The sequence below is a fragment of the Phytophthora infestans genome, genomic scaffold, assembly GCF_000142945.1.
Source record: "Phytophthora infestans T30-4 supercont1.4 genomic scaffold, whole genome shotgun sequence".
Lineage (NCBI taxonomy): Eukaryota > Oomycota > Peronosporomycetes > Peronosporales > Peronosporaceae > Phytophthora > Phytophthora infestans.
This window is the reverse complement of record NW_003303755.1, coordinates 1444173-1460227: the sequence shown is the minus strand read 5'-3', so window position 1 is coordinate 1460227 and position 16055 is coordinate 1444173. Positions and strand designations below refer to the sequence as shown.

Here is a 16055-nt window from a genome sequence, read left to right as displayed (position 1 = left end):
CAAAGCTTACTTTTTCTTGCCCTGCATCCGCTTGCGGCCGTTGGCGGTCAGCTCACGCTTTCGCATGCGGATCTTAGTAGGGGACACATCGATCATCTCGTCCTCACCGATGTAGGTAACCACGTCTTCAAGCGACATCTGGCGGATGGGAGACAGCTTGATGTTCTCATCCGTGCCGGCAGCGCGCATATTCGTGAGCTTCTTCTCTTTGGTGGGGTTGATCTCAATGTCCGTGGGGCGGCTGTGCTCGCCAACGATCATGCCCTCGTAAACCTCGTCGCCAGGCTTGACAAACATCTCGCCGCGGTCTTCCAGCGAGTTAAGCGCATACGCCTGCATTGAACACGTACGATTGATTGTCAGGACATTAAAAGCATGGGTAAAGAAATACCCGCAGGTTAGCTTATTCGTACAGTGCATGCGCCTCCTGACGAGGAGATGAGCTTGCCCTTCGATGGAGGGGTTGCCGTGCCCTGGAACGGGGAGTAACCGTGAAAAATCGAGTTCAAGATACCACTTCCGCGCGTGTCAGTCTTGATCTACAAATGTGAAAGAGTGAGATATCACGCGTATTTCTGATACTAACGATAAACGCAATACTTTACGAACCTCACTGCGGTATCCCATAAGGCAACGACTAGGGATCTTGAACTGAAGACGCACTTTGTCGTGCATCTCCTTGAACTCAATGATTTCACCACCACGAGTTGAAAGCTTGTCAATAACCGTACCGGAGAAGTCGGAGTCAACATCGATCGTCACTTCTTCGATGGGTTCCAGCTTTTGGTTTGTGTCCGGGTCCGTCTGGAAAAGTACCTGGGGAGCTGAAACGGCCATCTCGAAGCCCTCGCGGCGCATTTCTTCAATCAGAATAGCGAGCTGAAGTTCACCACGACCGTGGACGTCGAAGGCTTCGGACGACGCGCTGGGAGAAATGGAAATGGCAACGTTGTTCTGGTAACGTCAATGACAACAACAAAAATTAACAACTCACCCCGGGAACTGAGGAACAACCGTGAACAGAAATACGTACCTCGCACTCGCGCTCAAGACGCTGTTTGATGTGAGAAGACGTGAGAAATTTGCCCTCCTTGCCTGCGGTCGGCGCGTCGTTCACACCAAACGTCATGGAAATCGTGGGAGGGTCCAGCTGCGGAGACGGAATGGGCTCCGTAACTGCAACATCGGCAATCGTGTCGGACACGTACGCGTTGACACCAGCGATGGTGATGATATCACCTGTTAGAAATGGCAAAACGCAGCGCGTAAGATACAGAGCCCACTTTAAGTAGTATACCTTCAAAAAGAAACGTACCAGCCGTGGCCGACGTGATCTCCGACTTGGCAACACCACGTGTGACAAACATCTTCGTAACACGGCCGGTCTCGAGCTTCTTGCTATCGCGTTTCATCACTTGGATAGAATCGCCAATCTGATTTTAAAAAAGCGTAGTAACAATCAGTGTTACCATCACATTATGATGGAATATAAAGCAAGCCAAAGCGACGTATGTTACCTTGACAGTTCCAGCGTGAACGCGACCAGTGGCCAGACGGCCCACGTACGGGTCGTGGCCAATCATGGTAACAGCCATGGCAAACGGCTTGTCAGCATTGGCTTCAGGGGAAGGAACGTAGCGCGTGATTTCATCCAGGAGCGGCATCATGCTGTCCCGCGACTCGTCCGAGTTGTCAAGGTCGTGCACGGCCCAGCCCTGCTTAGCAGAAGCATAAAGCACAGGAAATTCCAGCTGATCGTCATCGGCATCAAGAGCCACGAACATGTCGAAGAGCTCGTTCTCCACCGAACCGTCCAGGCGACTAGTGTCACGGTCCACCTTGTTGACAACAACTAGAGGTTTGAGGCCGCGATGCAGCGCCTTAGTCAGCACGAACTTGGTTTGGGACATGGGCCCTTCTGTAGCATCCACGACCAAGACCACGCCGTCCACCATACTCAAAATACGCTCGACCTCCCCGCCAAAGTCAGCGTGGCCGGGTGTGTCTACGATATTAAGCACATGGCCGTTGTATTCGACGCGCGTGCACTTTGACATGATCGTGATGCCGCGCTCGCGCTCAAGGTCGATAGAATCCATGACGCGCTCTTCGGATAGTTGAGTACCACCGTGCTTGAGAAGCTGGTCAACCAGCGTCGTTTTGCCATGATCAACGTGGGCTACAATGGCAACATTGCGGATGTTTTCAGCCGTGACAGCAGAGTAATCCGTGGAAAAGGTGTGTGCCAGCACGGGTGCATTGCGTTGGGTAAATAAGCGTTGGCTCGAGCGCGCGCGCGCCAGAGAAGACAGACAAGACCGGCGGAGCCACATGATGTCGAGCAGGAACGAAGTGATGCGCGAACTGTGTGGCGGAGCACGGAGCTCACAACCTGAGAGATGATGTGGACCACGTTTTGATTCACGTATGTACCGTACATAATTCTTAAAAAATTGAAGTGGAGTACAGTAATCTGCCTCAATAAAGAGCACCAAGAATCTTGAAGGATACCGGTACGGTGCTTCGATTCTGTGTGCACTACACCATTGCTTGTCAAGGTTGATGCGCAAGCCTGATAAATTATCAGTGATAATCACAGGCGACATGCGCTTGGTGATGCCATCAAGTTTGATGACAAGTCGCCGCGACGTTGCAAGACATCCGACCGTGTACTCGTGCTACAGCGACCTGATAAGACTTGGCTCAAAAGGTTCGGTCGCCGACCAATGGTCGGTCTGCGGGCTGCTTCGGGTCCAACCGTTGATACCGTTTCCGGCGAGCCTGCAGCGTTTTTAATACAGCAAGATGGCTGGTGCAATGTCTTTGGAGACCAGTGGCTACTTATCTCGTGATTTGATTCCAACTGCAACGAGCAGCCCGATCTTTGCTTGACGCGATCCGTGTTCGGTTAACACTGTTCACAGCTTGCGGTGGCGCCTCGCAAACAGTTTGGCTCGTAATATCGCACACTTTTCTGGCGATGCTCATGAGTCGCTGGCGCCAATCGCGGCTGCAGCATTAAATCAGAATTTTTCAACTTCAGAGCAGTCTTGTTAAAAATCTCCCGATGGAGTCCGTTGGGGCTGCAGCCAGCAAAGAGTGTGACATTCGCCGCCACTGGGGCTGACTCCGCAGTCACCGCGGCATGAGAATTCAAATGTATTTGCGAGTGATATAGTCCCCACCACGAGGGACAAAAGAAGAGAAAGCATGGCGGTATCCGCAGTTGGTGCTTGGTTCCCGTCCAGCTGGGCTCCGGTCCACCGGAGTTTGGATGGCGATTATCACCTTTCGAAATTGTCCATCGCGGGCGGGCCAAAAATATCCTATTTTCTGTATGCTGAGTGTCACTGACCCGGCCCGTTTAGCGCATCCTTTAGGTGAAAACCAGACATGCGGAAGATCTGTGTAAGCTTCATTCCGCATTTTGCTGCAGGCCGGCGCTGCCATTAGTCTTTCTCGAAGAAGCTCGCCGATCATGGCGCGCGCTCCGGCACAATTGGCGCAGCTTTTACTAGCGGCGCTGCTGCTGTCAGCGATGTGTGAGGCGTTATTGCCTATCACGAACGCGCTGCAGCGTGCCCGCCAAAACCTCACGGCCTTGCAGCGGCAATGGATCGATCCGGACACGGACCCCAAGTTCTACAACATATCAGTCCCCAAGGGTGCCTTCAACTTCGGTGGCAACTCGAGCTACAACAACGAGTACAAGCTCATCTTCTCGGACGAGTTTAATAGCTCCAAGCGCACGTTCGAGTCGGGTTTCGACTCCAAATGGACGGCAGTCAACCTCCGCGATACCACCAACATGGGGCAGCACTACTTTTTGCCCCAGGCTGTGCAGATCGACAAGGGCAACCTCATCATCACGACCTCCAAGCCCAAACAGCGCTACCGTGGCACTAAGTACGTCAGCGGTGCTGTGCAGACATGGAACAAGTTCTGTTACACCGGCGGCTACGTCGAGGTAAGGGCCATTCTGCCCGGCAAGTGGGGTATCCCCGGCACGTGGCCTGCTATCTGGATCATGGGCAATATCGGCCGTGCGCCATTCCTCGGATCCCAGGACGGTACGTGGCCGTGGAGCTTCGACTATTGCGCCCCCTACGTGGAGAAGGCCGAGAAGGTCAAGCAGAAGATCAATGCCTGTGGCAATCTGACCAACAAACACGACAAGGAATCGTATCCAGAGATGTACGGCTTGAACCCCTTTCAGGGTCGTGGAGCCACGGAAATCGATGTGATTGAAGCGCAGATTCGTGCTCGTGATGAGCCTGCATTCATCTCCACGTCCCTGCAGATCCGTCCCAGTCTGTACGATGATATGCGCCCGGCTTCAGAGTCGCTCCCTGCTCCTGGACAATGGTACCAGGGTCTCAAGTTTGGTGAGTTCACGAAAATCAATAGCGACTACTACGGTGAGATGGGCCTCGACTCCATTTCGGCTCTGACACAGCTCGAGTCCAATGCGTTCAAGTCGTTCCACTTGTTCCGCCTGGACTGGTCTCCTGGTCCCGAAGGTTACATTCGATGGTGGATGGACAACAGCTTCGTGTTCGAAATCCCTGGATCCGCGCTGAATAAGTGGGTAGGTGCTGTCCCCCCTCGCCAGATCCCCGTGGAGCCTAGTTATCTCATTCTGAGTACGGCTGTTTCGGAGAAGTTCTCTCCACCGTGCGATGGGCAGATTTGTAACTCGCTATGGCCCTCCAACTTTACGATCGACTACGTACGCGTCTATCAAGGCAACCCGAACCGGTATACTTCGGTGGGATGCAATCCGGAAGCCTACCCGACGAAAGATTGGATCTACGCCCACCCAGTGGAATACGGTCTCCCGTGGTATGTTTCACTACGTGTGGACATCGGTCTGCTGCATCTTTTCGCTGTGGTTAATGCGCTGCTGGGTCTCTTCATGGCGTTCCGTGGCACGTCCCAACCGAAGATGTTGTCAGCGTACGCCAGCTCGTTGTGGCTGACTGCAGCCTTTTATGGAGCTCTTAGTTCAAGCGCCCCCGTAGACCTTGCTTGGATTCAGACTGCGCTTGCGTGTCTGTGCGGGCTGGTACTTGGCGGTCTTTGTTGCTTGGTGTACCCGGTTTCGCTTGGTGCAATGCTTGGACTGTATGGCGGGGTGATAGCTAGCCAATTCGTGCCTTTGCTGTCTACGCGCGTGATCACTGCATTACTGGTTGGTGTGGGAATCGCGCTAGGATCTGCTCCACAGATCGACACGAAGCACGTTGTGATTCTGTCGACCTCTTTGCTTGGTAGTTTGGCGTTTCTGCTCTCTGTATCGCTGTGGGTGAGTGAAGGCGATATTGCTGAGAATGCGTGGAATCTCGCTGGCTTCATTTTCAATGGTAACAACGATGACCACGTGGGTTTCTGCACGAAATATTGCCTGGCGATGTATATTCTGCTTGTCGTACTCAGTGCGGTGAGCACTACGTATGGATACCTCCGTATGCGTGGCGTGACGCTGCGCACCAACCCGCGTGAGGCCAAGTTCCCCGCGGTGTCAGCAAGTTCTGACGCGCGGGCTTGGAGACCTGATGATGATGCGGGCGTGGAGAAGACTACGGTGAATTTTTTCTCGCCATCCAAGCTGCCGTACAACATGCAGCAGTTCAGTACCATCTTCCGTATCGCTGTGAACGTGCAGCGCTCGTTTGGCTTCCAACTTGACAACTTCCGCAACCAGACGGAACACGTTGTGGTGCTTCTCACCAACAACTCGCGAAAGAGCGGAAATCCTTACCGCAAGCTGCACGATTTGGTGTTTTCCAACTACAACAACTGGTGCTGCAAGCTTAAGATCCAGCCTCTGAACTGGGGCGAGCAGCGACCACCGCAGGGTGGTCTCACAATGGTGGACGAGATGTCGGTGGACTTGTGTCTGTTCTTCTTTATCTGGGGTGAGGCCAGCAACCTGCGTCACTCGCCTGAGTTCCTGTGTTTCCTGTTTCACAAGATGAAAGAAGAGTTCCCGTCCGTCCGTCACTCAGAGCGCGAGGCTGGATACTTTTTGGATACGGTGGTGACACCTGTCTACGGCTTGCTGAAGGCTGAGATGACTTCAAAGTACGACCATGAGGACCGTCACAACTACGACGACTTCAACGAGTTCTTCTGGACGAAGAGATGTCTGAAGTATGACTACAAACACGAAGAGGTCATTGATTTGGCGTCACCCAATCCGGCTATGATCTACAAACAGAAGCAGCAGCAACGTCAAGGTCTGACTGGCCTTGGAGCCCAAAAGGCTCGAGGTGGACTCAACGGTGGCTCGAACGGCTCCAACTTGTTCAACAAGCGTCAAAGTATTGCCGAGGGATTCACCGAGTCTGCCAAGACGTTCGTTGAGAAGCGTACGTGGCTGCTACCGCTGCGCGCTTTCAACCGTATCTTCAACTTCCACGTCATCGCGTTCCACTTCTTGGCAATGCTCGCGTTCGCGAATGAGCAAGAGATGGACTTCCAGGACGCCTGCAAGATTATCTCGAGCACTTTGATATCTCACTTCTTGCTGGACATTTTACGTGATGGACTCGACATTTTCGCTGTTTACGACGAGCACCGGAAAGTATTCTCAATGGCGCGTTCCGTGATGCGTGTGTTTCTGCATCTGGCTCTTGTGGTGGTCACGTCGATGTTATACTGGTATGCGTGGGCGTACGGTGGTGCCTGGTGGCAGTCGTACTACGTGACCGCGGTGCTATTCCACGTGCCAGGCCTGATTAACTGCGTCATGCAAGTGATGCCTGGTCTTACCAACTGGACACGGCGCACGGCGTTTGCTCCTGTTGCATTTATCCGTGACATTGTGAGTCCGATGAACCGCTTATACGTGGGTGACAACGTGCTGGATCCGGAGTCGATGAGCGTAGGCTACCAGTTCTTCTGGATGTCGCTATTGGCTTGGAAGTTATACTTCGGCTACGAGTTTGAGATCTACCCGCTTGTGGTGCCGAGCTTTCTGCTGTATGCTGACCACGTGGAGAACAACGTGAGCATGATTACGACAGTGTTCCTCATCTTCCTAAACTGGATGCCGTTCTTCTTGGTGTTCTGCGTTGACATTACGATTTGGAACTCGATCTGGATGGCATTCACGGGTACGTTCGTTGGCTTTTCGTCGCGCATTGGTGAGATTCGCAACTTCACCCGCGTTCGATCTGCGTTCAGTCGTGCTGTGGATGCATTTAACGCAAAGGTGATTGCGCGAAGCTCCAAGACGGGACTTCAACTCTCGGACAGCAATGGCACGTCGTATGGATCGACATCAGTAGGTCACGAGGTGCTTGATCGTGTTGCCGGTGGTGCGGATCCGACGTCCCGCCTCCTGTTGCAGCGCCGGACATCAGCCCATGACGACGAGACTCCGTTACTGTCTTTCTCGCGTCGCAAACAGACGCCTACGGAGCGCCAAGCTGCTCGTCGCCGCAAGTGGTTCTCGTTCTCTGTGGCCTGGGACACTATCATCGATAGCATGCGCGCGGATGATTTGATCTCAAACAAGGAGAAATCTCTGCTTCATTTCCACCGTCTTGACGGCTACCAGCGCGAAATTTACCTGCCGCAGTTCCAACTTGCTGGTTGCTTCGAGAACTTTACGTCGCACATTCTTGATATTTACTCGTCGAACAACGGCAAGGTCTCGGAGCGTGTGCTGCAAGACAAACTACTGGAAATTCTCAGTGATAACCCAATGGTGGAGGAGTCACTTGAAGAGATATGGGAGCTTGCGAACTGGGTGCTGGTTAATGTGCTTGGTCCCTGTCACGCGAATGATGTGAAGTACATCACATGTGTGCTCAACTCGTGGGCCGCTCGTGGTGTGTTCCGTGCGCTGAACTTGCAAAAGGTGGCTCCATGTGGCCGCGCTTTGGCGGGTTTGATCTCGCTCTTGAAGGCCAACGTCCGAGGATGGAAGAGCAACGCCAAGGTTATCCCTGTTCGCAAAGACCCATCCGACTACGCTTCGTACGAGTTTCCGCAACAGTCTAGCTCCTACCGTCCTTCGTCGGGGCTTACTAAGTCTGCAAGTACGACAGGTCTGTCGTCGTTGGGTCTCGAACCACCTCGTCGTAGTCGTGGCTCTGGTGTTGCGCGTATTGCACGTATGCAGCAGCAGACGCACAAACCAGCTGTCAACAATGGCAAGCTTACTCATTCTATCTCCAGCTCTCACATCATGCAGATTCGCGAGCGCGTGCGTACGTTCCTGAATCTTGGAAAGGAGATTCTGGCCCACGTCCACGAGCAAGACCCCGTGTTCGCTGAAAGCAAGGGAATTTCGGATCGGTTGACGTGGATTCTTACACAGGAGCGTGGTTTTATGTGGGACGATAATTATACGGGTGAACAAATCACTCTCACAGCGTTTGAGAGCCACACCGATGTGGTGTTATCGCATCTGCACGGACTTTTGACCTTGCAGAAGATTGATGCGGAGCCCCAGTCGTACGATGCTCGTCGCCGCTTGCTGTTCTTCGTGAATTCGCTGTTCATGGACATGCCGCTTGCTCCGCTGCTCGAGGAAATGAAGTCGTGGAGCGTCATCACTCCGTTCTATGCCGAAGACGTTCTGTACTCCAGAAAGGATTTGGAAAGCAAACAGGACGGTCTGGACGTGCACACGCTGTTGTTCTTGCAGACGCTGTACAAGCGAGACTGGGAGAACTTCTTGGAGCGTGTGAAGCCTAAGAAGAACATCTGGAAAGACCCGGAGACTGCGATCGAGTTGCGTATGTGGGCTTCTCTGCGTGGCCAGACACTGTCACGTACGGTGCAGGGTATGATGTACGGTGAAGCTGCCATTCGTTTGCTGGCTGAGATCGAACAAGTTCCCCAACAGAAACTTGAGGAGTTGATCAACACAAAGTTCACGTACGTGGTGGCCTGCCAAATTTATGGACGTCAGAAGAAGAACAACGACCCGAAGGCGAGTGACATTGAGTTTTTGCTGCACCGATTCCCTAACTTGCGCGTGGCATACATCGATGAGGTCCGTGTGAACTACCAAAAGGAACAGTCATACTTCTCGGTGCTCATCAAGGGCGGCGAGGAACTCGGCTCAGTTCACGAGATCTACCGCGTGCGTCTGCCTGGCAATCCTATCTTGGGCGAGGGCAAACCTGAGAACCAGAACGCAGCCATTGTTTTCACTCGCGGTGAAAATCTGCAGGCTATCGATATGAACCAGGATGGATATCTTGAAGAGAACTTGAAGATGCGAAACCTACTCGAAGAGTTTGACAAGGGTACGGCAGACCGGCCGTACACGATCGTGGGTATCCCGGAGCACATATTCACGGGTAGTGTGAGCTCGCTGGCAAACTACATGGCGCTGCAGGAGACGTCGTTTGTGACGCTAAGTCAACGTACGTTGGCGCGTCCGCTGCGTAGCCGTCTGCACTACGGTCATCCCGATGTGTTCAACAAACTTTTCTTCATAACGCGTGGCGGTATTAGCAAGGCCAGTAAGGGTATCAACCTCAGTGAAGATATCTTTGCTGGCTACAACAATTGTATGCGTGGCGGTTCCGTGACTTTCCCGGAGTACACCAAGTGCGGCAAGGGACGTGATGTGGGAATGCAGCAGATCTACAAGTTCGAGGCAAAGTTAGCGCAGGGTGCAGCTGAGCAATCGCTATCGCGTGACGTGTACCGTATTAGCCAGCGTCTCGACTTTTTCAAGTTGTTGTCGTTCTACTACAACCATGTGGGCTTCTACCTGGCGATGTCAATCATCATCTGGACTGTGTACTTTCTGCTGTACTGCAACTTATTGCGTGCACTGCTGTCGGTTGAGGGTGTTGGCGGTCGTGAACCGGTATTGCTAAGTAAGCTGCAGTTGATGCTTGGATCGGTGGCATTCTTCACTACTGCGCCACTGCTGGCGACGATTTCAGTCGAGCGTGGCTTTAAGGCGGCGTTGAACGAGATCATTGTCCTGTTCGTGACTGGAGGCCCGCTGTACTTCCTTTTCCACATTGGCACGAAATGGTTCTACTTCGGACAGACGATTCTTGCTGGTGGCGCCAAGTATCGTGCGACCGGCCGTGGATTCGTGACAAAGCACTCTTCTTTTGATGAGCTTTATCGTTTCTACGCTAGCAGCCACCTCTATGCTGCAGTGGAGATTGCCATTGGGCTTTCCGTTTACTACAAGTTCACGGTCGGCAATCAGTACTTCGCGCTGACATGGTCGCTATGGCTTGTGTTCGTGTCATGGTACTGGTCGCCGTTCTGGTTCAACCCACTGGCGTTCGAATGGTCTGACGTTATGGAGGACTTCCGTCTATGGTTCAAATGGATGCGTGGTGACGGTGGTAACCCTGATCAATCGTGGGAGGCGTGGTTCAAAGAGGAGAACGCGTACTTTTCGACGCTTCGACCGTGGTCCAAGGCGTGCATTACGATCAAGGGCGTGCTGTTCGCGTTGATCGCCGTCTCTATCTCTTCGACGAGTGACAAATATCACTCGATCTTGACGGAAACCACGTGGCTTCCGCTGCTTATCTGCTTATCGATGGCCGCGGTGTATCTTAGTGCAGAGGCTGTCTTCTTCACCTCGTCGCGTTCGGGCGAGACCGGGCTTGTTCGCTTCCTGAAGCTCCTTCTGGTGATTGTGCTGGGCGCTGGTCTGATTCTCGCTTTCATCTACGCGGACGGTATGTGGCAGATGCTGCTGAGTATGGGATATCTCGCTGCAGCTATGGGCTGTTGGGCGCTTGTGATCCTTGGTAGCAACTCGCGCTTTGTTGGAACGCTTTACTTCGTTCATGACGCCGTGCTGGGTTTGGTTTCGCTGAGTCTCATTCTGTTGCTCTCGGCGCTCTACGTTCCGGGCAAGATCCAGACATGGCTACTGTACAATAATGCTTTGAGTCGTGGCGTGGTGATTGAAGATATTCTGCGAGCCAACTCGAGCAATGATGAACGCGATGATGATCTGTCAGTGCAGCAGATGCGCTCCATCATCCTTGAGCAGCAGCGTTTCATCAACGCTCTGACTGCTAGCGGCAGCGAGACTGACATCCGCGGTGCTGGTCCTGGGAAGAAAGAAGATCTAATGCACGCTATGAGCGACAACACGCTGAACGCGGTACTGAGGAATATGTCGGAGTCGGAACTCAGTGCGCTGCAGGACTCGTCGATTCGTCTGCAGGCCATCATGTCGGAGGAGGAGCGCAAGGCCGCACAACGCAAGCAGCAACAAGAAGAGCAGAGACTCACCGAGGCAGGAATGAACTCGTCGTTGTCGCGCACGCGTCGTGCCTTCTCCACGAGCGATTTCTCCGCCATCCCGCTGAATGCTAGCCCCTACAGTCTTGCTCCTACTCAGGATGGTTCCGCTGCACCCGTCAACCGCCCCACTAACGGTTCTGCTGCTCACGGAGCTTATCCTGATGTGTAGGTTGTAGTTACATACGTAGACTTTGTTAGACGAATGCGTTGCGGCTACTTGCACTTGGAATAAAGAATCATATTGTGTTCAACATTTGGCATCATGCGTTTTCATTTGTCCAGTTGTCTACACAAGAGCCTTGATTCTGGATCGGTGCCACCTGTGGTGGTGGATACGCTACGGGACTTACACATTGTACTTCGCTGAAGTAATACATAAAGTATAGAACACTTGGCTGTCAACATCGTCTCGGCATCGGCAAAACTCGTACGGTAACACCTTCACGATGTTTGTACCAGTCTTTCTCTGGCCTTGATCACTGGTCAGACTGCTTTCTGGACCGGGGCTTCTTGCCAAAGCCGCTGAGAAATTTCATGTTGGCACTCAATTTTTTCGTTAGTGAGCTCTTCTGGAAGGAGTCAGTCGTGTACAACACGGCCGACTTGAAATTCTCGGCCACTTCGAGTGCGGAGTCGCAATCCTCCAGTTTCTTGCTTATCTCTTCCAGGTTTTTCTCCGAAATTGAGCGAATAGTCTCTAGATCCTCGACCAACTGCGATGAGGATACGTTGGAGTAGATCTTACGACTATCCGAAGCGAAGCACTCATCAATATCTTGGCTAGGTGACATGGCCAGATTGGCAAAAAGCTGCTGAATTGCTGGCGAATTTTTCTCAATGAAAGGATTAAGAACCCTACAATTAAACAACAATTAGTAAATGGCGAAAATGAAACCACGTCACTGACTGCACATACTTGAATTGGGGCTCTCGGTCTCCAAACTTCACACCAGTTGCAGTCTTGAACAGTAGCTTGGTGACTAGCACAAGAGCTCGTCGAGTCTCAGGTGGCGGAAGCTGCTTCGTAAGGCCGTACAAATGCGGGGTAGTGATGGCAGGACACACGAAACGAAGGAATAGGAAACCTCCGATTACAGACTGCACGGAAAGGCACAAATTAAACTCGAGCAAAGACAATTAACCACCTGACGAAAGACACGTACCCGAGTGAGCGTCGATGCGTCCTCCGCCTCAACACCCTCCTTTGAGCCATCAAAACGGCTGATGACTTTCGAGTTTAAGTGCGAGCAAATGTGGAAATAAGACGACGGTATCTGTAAACATCGAGAAACAATTCAAGTCAGCAAGAGCCACAATGTCAGTCTCTCACCGTGCGAAATACTTACACAGTGCGTATTTTTCACGATCGAGTCGATGATGTTTTGACACGTCCGCATCAAATTGGCAGCGTTGGTATCCACTTGAGTCTCATCCTGCAGAGACTCCTCCTTGTGCGGGTTGAGCTCCATGTCGGCAATCTTCAGCTTAAATATCTGGCGGATGGGATCCGATAGAGCCACACGGATGAACTTTGACCCGATCGCTTTGCTATACGTGGAGACTAATCGACTCGCGTAATCATCCGAACGGAAGAGCGTCGCTACGTTGATGACCGACGCGACTTCAATCTCGATTGCCCATCGGATCAAGTGGCTCAGACGGTTGCGACTGCCAAAAACCCGAAGAAAAGGAGCAAGCGACAGCATTTTATCTTCTCGGCCTGCACTTTGTAGGATCGAGGCGACAACAGACATGGTCTCTTCGACCACTAGTGATGGAAGATCTTTCGGGGCTCGTACGGACATCTCAATGTCTCCATTGAAAAAGTCGCGTGCTGATCTAGCGTGGGAGAAGAGACTGCGTATCCTCGGACTTGTATCCATGGACGAGTCTGTAGCAGGCGAGTCGGAGCGTAAAGCACGTTGCCTGTGAGCTTCGTCGAGGTCATCCACTCTCTTTGAAGGTTCAGCGTCGATCCCTTGGCGAATTTCAGCAATAATTTCATCACTGATGACTAATTGGTCCGGCTGGCGTGACTGATCTGGCTGGGAAGACACAATAAAGTCCTTCATGACCTGGTGGATCGAGTCCAAGAAGCCACTCGCCTCCAAAAACTGACTGTCCGACTGTAGGTACACAATAGTTATTAGTAAACTTTCAAGAGACCACAAATTTGCATCGTGCCACATGACATACCGCCTCAAACTCGGAAAGACGCTCGATTTCTCCTTCCTCATCTTCATCGAAGAACAGATCATCTTGTGTAATGGAGAAAATGCTTTCATTGCTTTCGTTTGAGTTGATCTGGTTCAGACCGAAGTCGGTGACATCTTCATACAGTACACATCAGACTTATTAGCACTAACACACTTTGACTGTCAAACTTTCAGCCAACACATACCAGACAATGACGACTGCGACTCAAAGAGTGACGACGAACTGGAAGATGTTTTCAGAGATATCTGATACCAAGACAGAGCGATTAGCATCAGTACAATGGAATACGGACGAGCACAGGTGATAAACAGCATACCTTCGATGGTTTGGGATCTAATCGGAATGAAGACTGCAGATTGCGGGCAATTTCTGCAAGTTCCATCGCTTGCTGCTGCAAAAAGTCATTTCCAGAGCTCGCACAGGAATCAAAGACGCCAGTGCCGCTATTTGACCCTTTGAAACTGGAGAAAAAAGAACCGTCCTCACTGCTTTCACGAGTCGAGGCTGAATCAGTATCATCCTTGTGCATGTTTCGTGCCATCTCCGCCAATTCCGTTGCTTGCTGTTGAATCGAATCCTTCTCGACTGCATCGCAGCAGTTAGTTGATTTTGAGCTCCATGAAGATGACGTAGACTCTGTACGTTCAGATTCAGGTTCTGGCACTGGCATCTTGTCTCGCTTGGGAGATTTTATTGAAACTGTATTGTCTTGCTTCGGATGCATTGATAGCGGCTGCTGCTTAGAATATTCTGCGACAGGCGCAGACTCTTGCTTTAAAGATGACGGTGCCTCCTCATAAGAGCTCGAGATCTCTGTCTCAATCTCCGCACCCTCTTGAGTATCCAGCTCATCCTCGTGATTTGAGAGCGTCTCCATCGACTCATCCACTAGACTCAGACTCTGTATGTTCTCTCTTCCTTCTTCTCGCTTAACGCCAACACTCTCTTTCTCGCCGTCGGCGTCGTTGTCATCCCCTTCAGTGCTTGAGGTGTCATCATCTTCTGAAAGCACATCAGAAATGGCCGAGCCTCGAAAAACCTTACCAGTACATATCTCAATAGCGTCCCCATCCAGCATCGTATCCAGATCGATCTCTTCGTCAGCGTCGCTTTCAATCTGCTCGTTTTCACTTTCACCTGCCTTCTGTAGTTCCTTATCCTTCGTCTCAAACTTCTTCAGACGCTTCTGAAGTTCTTCGATCTCTTTTCTCTGTTTCTCCACCATACGCAGCGCATCACGAAGCATCTCCGTCTGTTCCGAGTCGTCTTCAGACATGCGCTTTCTCCTCCGATGTCGTGGTGACTGCAGAATCACGGTAGACGAAGCGGATGTCGAAGAAGCAGAGCTGTAGGACCTAGATAGTCTTCGTGCCAATGCCAGCGCAGCCTTACCGTCCATGCTGACCTTCCTGAATGTTCCTGTGGCTTGACGCAGTTGCTCTATCCACTCCAAGCGTGCATCGTACGATGGAGCGCGGAAGAGAAGAACCCGACCGCTACTGGACGTGACTTTCCAGCACGGGCCGCAGTCGTCGCCGTCGCAGGACGCATCACCATGACGGAAGATACGGTCCACAGCCTTGACCTCTGCGTCCGCCAGCGGGATAACACCACGCGGCCAATCGCCCAGATTTGCGTAGTAGAAGAGTGTGTGCGCGTAGACACCGACGAAGAAGGGCTCCCAGGGGGACTCGAAGCGTCGGCCCTTCTTGTGAAGAATGCGCAGCGTCGTGCGCGTCTCCAGCTCCATCCCTGTAAGCAGCAGCTCGGGGCATTTGACAAGCTCTGGGCGCGCTTGCGTCTCAGTCTCAGCCTCCTCATCGATGGAGATCTGCACATTGAGTCGTGTGTCGCCGAGACTCGCAACGCGACTGCCGCTCGAGTCGAACACCGTTGAGCGCAGTGTCATCGAGGCTAACAGCAAGGAGCGTCACGGGCCTGCACCCTGCAGATAACGAGACTGTGATGTCGTAGCGCTCTTCTTAGACGCAGCGGAATAGCAGAGTGAGTGCGAGGCAAAAGGCAACAACAAGTTCGAGTGTGTTAGGGCAACGAACCGGCATGAAGATGCCTCGTCTGACCGTACCACCAATAAGGTGTCGCCTCGCTAATTTGTAGGCTTTCACTCCTTATTTTTATCGTGCCGCCCCGACTCTGTTCAAAGGTTGTCGCCTCGTATCAGGCCAGCATAGCGAAAGACAGACGGCATTTGCTCGCTTGGAAAGTGTCGGCATAGCTGCTGCTGAGTGGGATAGACATGCTGTGGTCTGTGTGTCTTCGCGTGTTGGCACGACGCAACACTTTGCTTATTGGCGATCATGAGTGCATCGCGAAGAAGCGTAGCGCCACTTACAGCCTTTTGCTCTCTTTATTTGGCTTGTCCTCGCGGCGAGGGGCGTTCCAACGCCGGCGGCCATAGAAAACCATTCTATGTAGGGGCTCTCGACGACGCTTTACGGCAGCAGCTTTACAGTGTTGGGTGAGCTTCTAACTCTCCGGCTTTTTATTTTATGAAGCACTTTGCTTCGCCGAGCAATGCTCGAAAGCGAGCCCGATCTTTTGGCCGCGCGCGGTGTCCCCAC

At 52.3% G+C, this 16055-nt stretch overlaps 3 protein-coding genes across 3 annotated transcripts; 1 reads left to right on the top strand and 2 right to left on the bottom strand.

The window, feature by feature from the left end:
• Positions 1-6: 6 nt before the first annotated feature.
• On the bottom strand, positions 7-2333 carry PITG_03336 (GTP-binding protein TypA/BipA, putative; the record flags this gene model as incomplete). The annotated part of the gene is made up of 6 exons (XM_002906363.1): positions 7-333; positions 433-516; positions 610-954; positions 1034-1239; positions 1316-1433; positions 1518-2333. The coding sequence occupies 6 exons, from the start codon at positions 2331-2333 to the stop codon at positions 7-9; spliced, it is 1896 nt and encodes a 631-aa protein (XP_002906409.1).
• Positions 2334-3478: 1145 nt separating this feature from the next.
• Positions 3479-11425, top strand: PITG_03335 (callose synthase, putative; the record flags this gene model as incomplete). The annotated part of the gene is made up of 2 exons (XM_002906362.1): positions 3479-3655; positions 3707-11425. The coding sequence occupies 2 exons, from the start codon at positions 3479-3481 to the stop codon at positions 11423-11425; spliced, it is 7896 nt and encodes a 2631-aa protein (XP_002906408.1).
• Positions 11426-11732: 307 nt separating this feature from the next.
• On the bottom strand, positions 11733-15416 carry PITG_03334 (uncharacterized protein; the record flags this gene model as incomplete). The annotated part of the gene is made up of 9 exons (XM_002906361.1): positions 11733-12111; positions 12173-12354; positions 12420-12530; positions 12603-13382; positions 13453-13586; positions 13658-13718; positions 13790-14058; positions 14305-14448; positions 14518-15416. 9 exons carry the CDS (start codon positions 15380-15382, stop codon positions 11733-11735), a joined length of 2925 nt encoding a protein of 974 aa, XP_002906407.1.
• Positions 15417-16055: the final 639 nt, after the last annotated feature.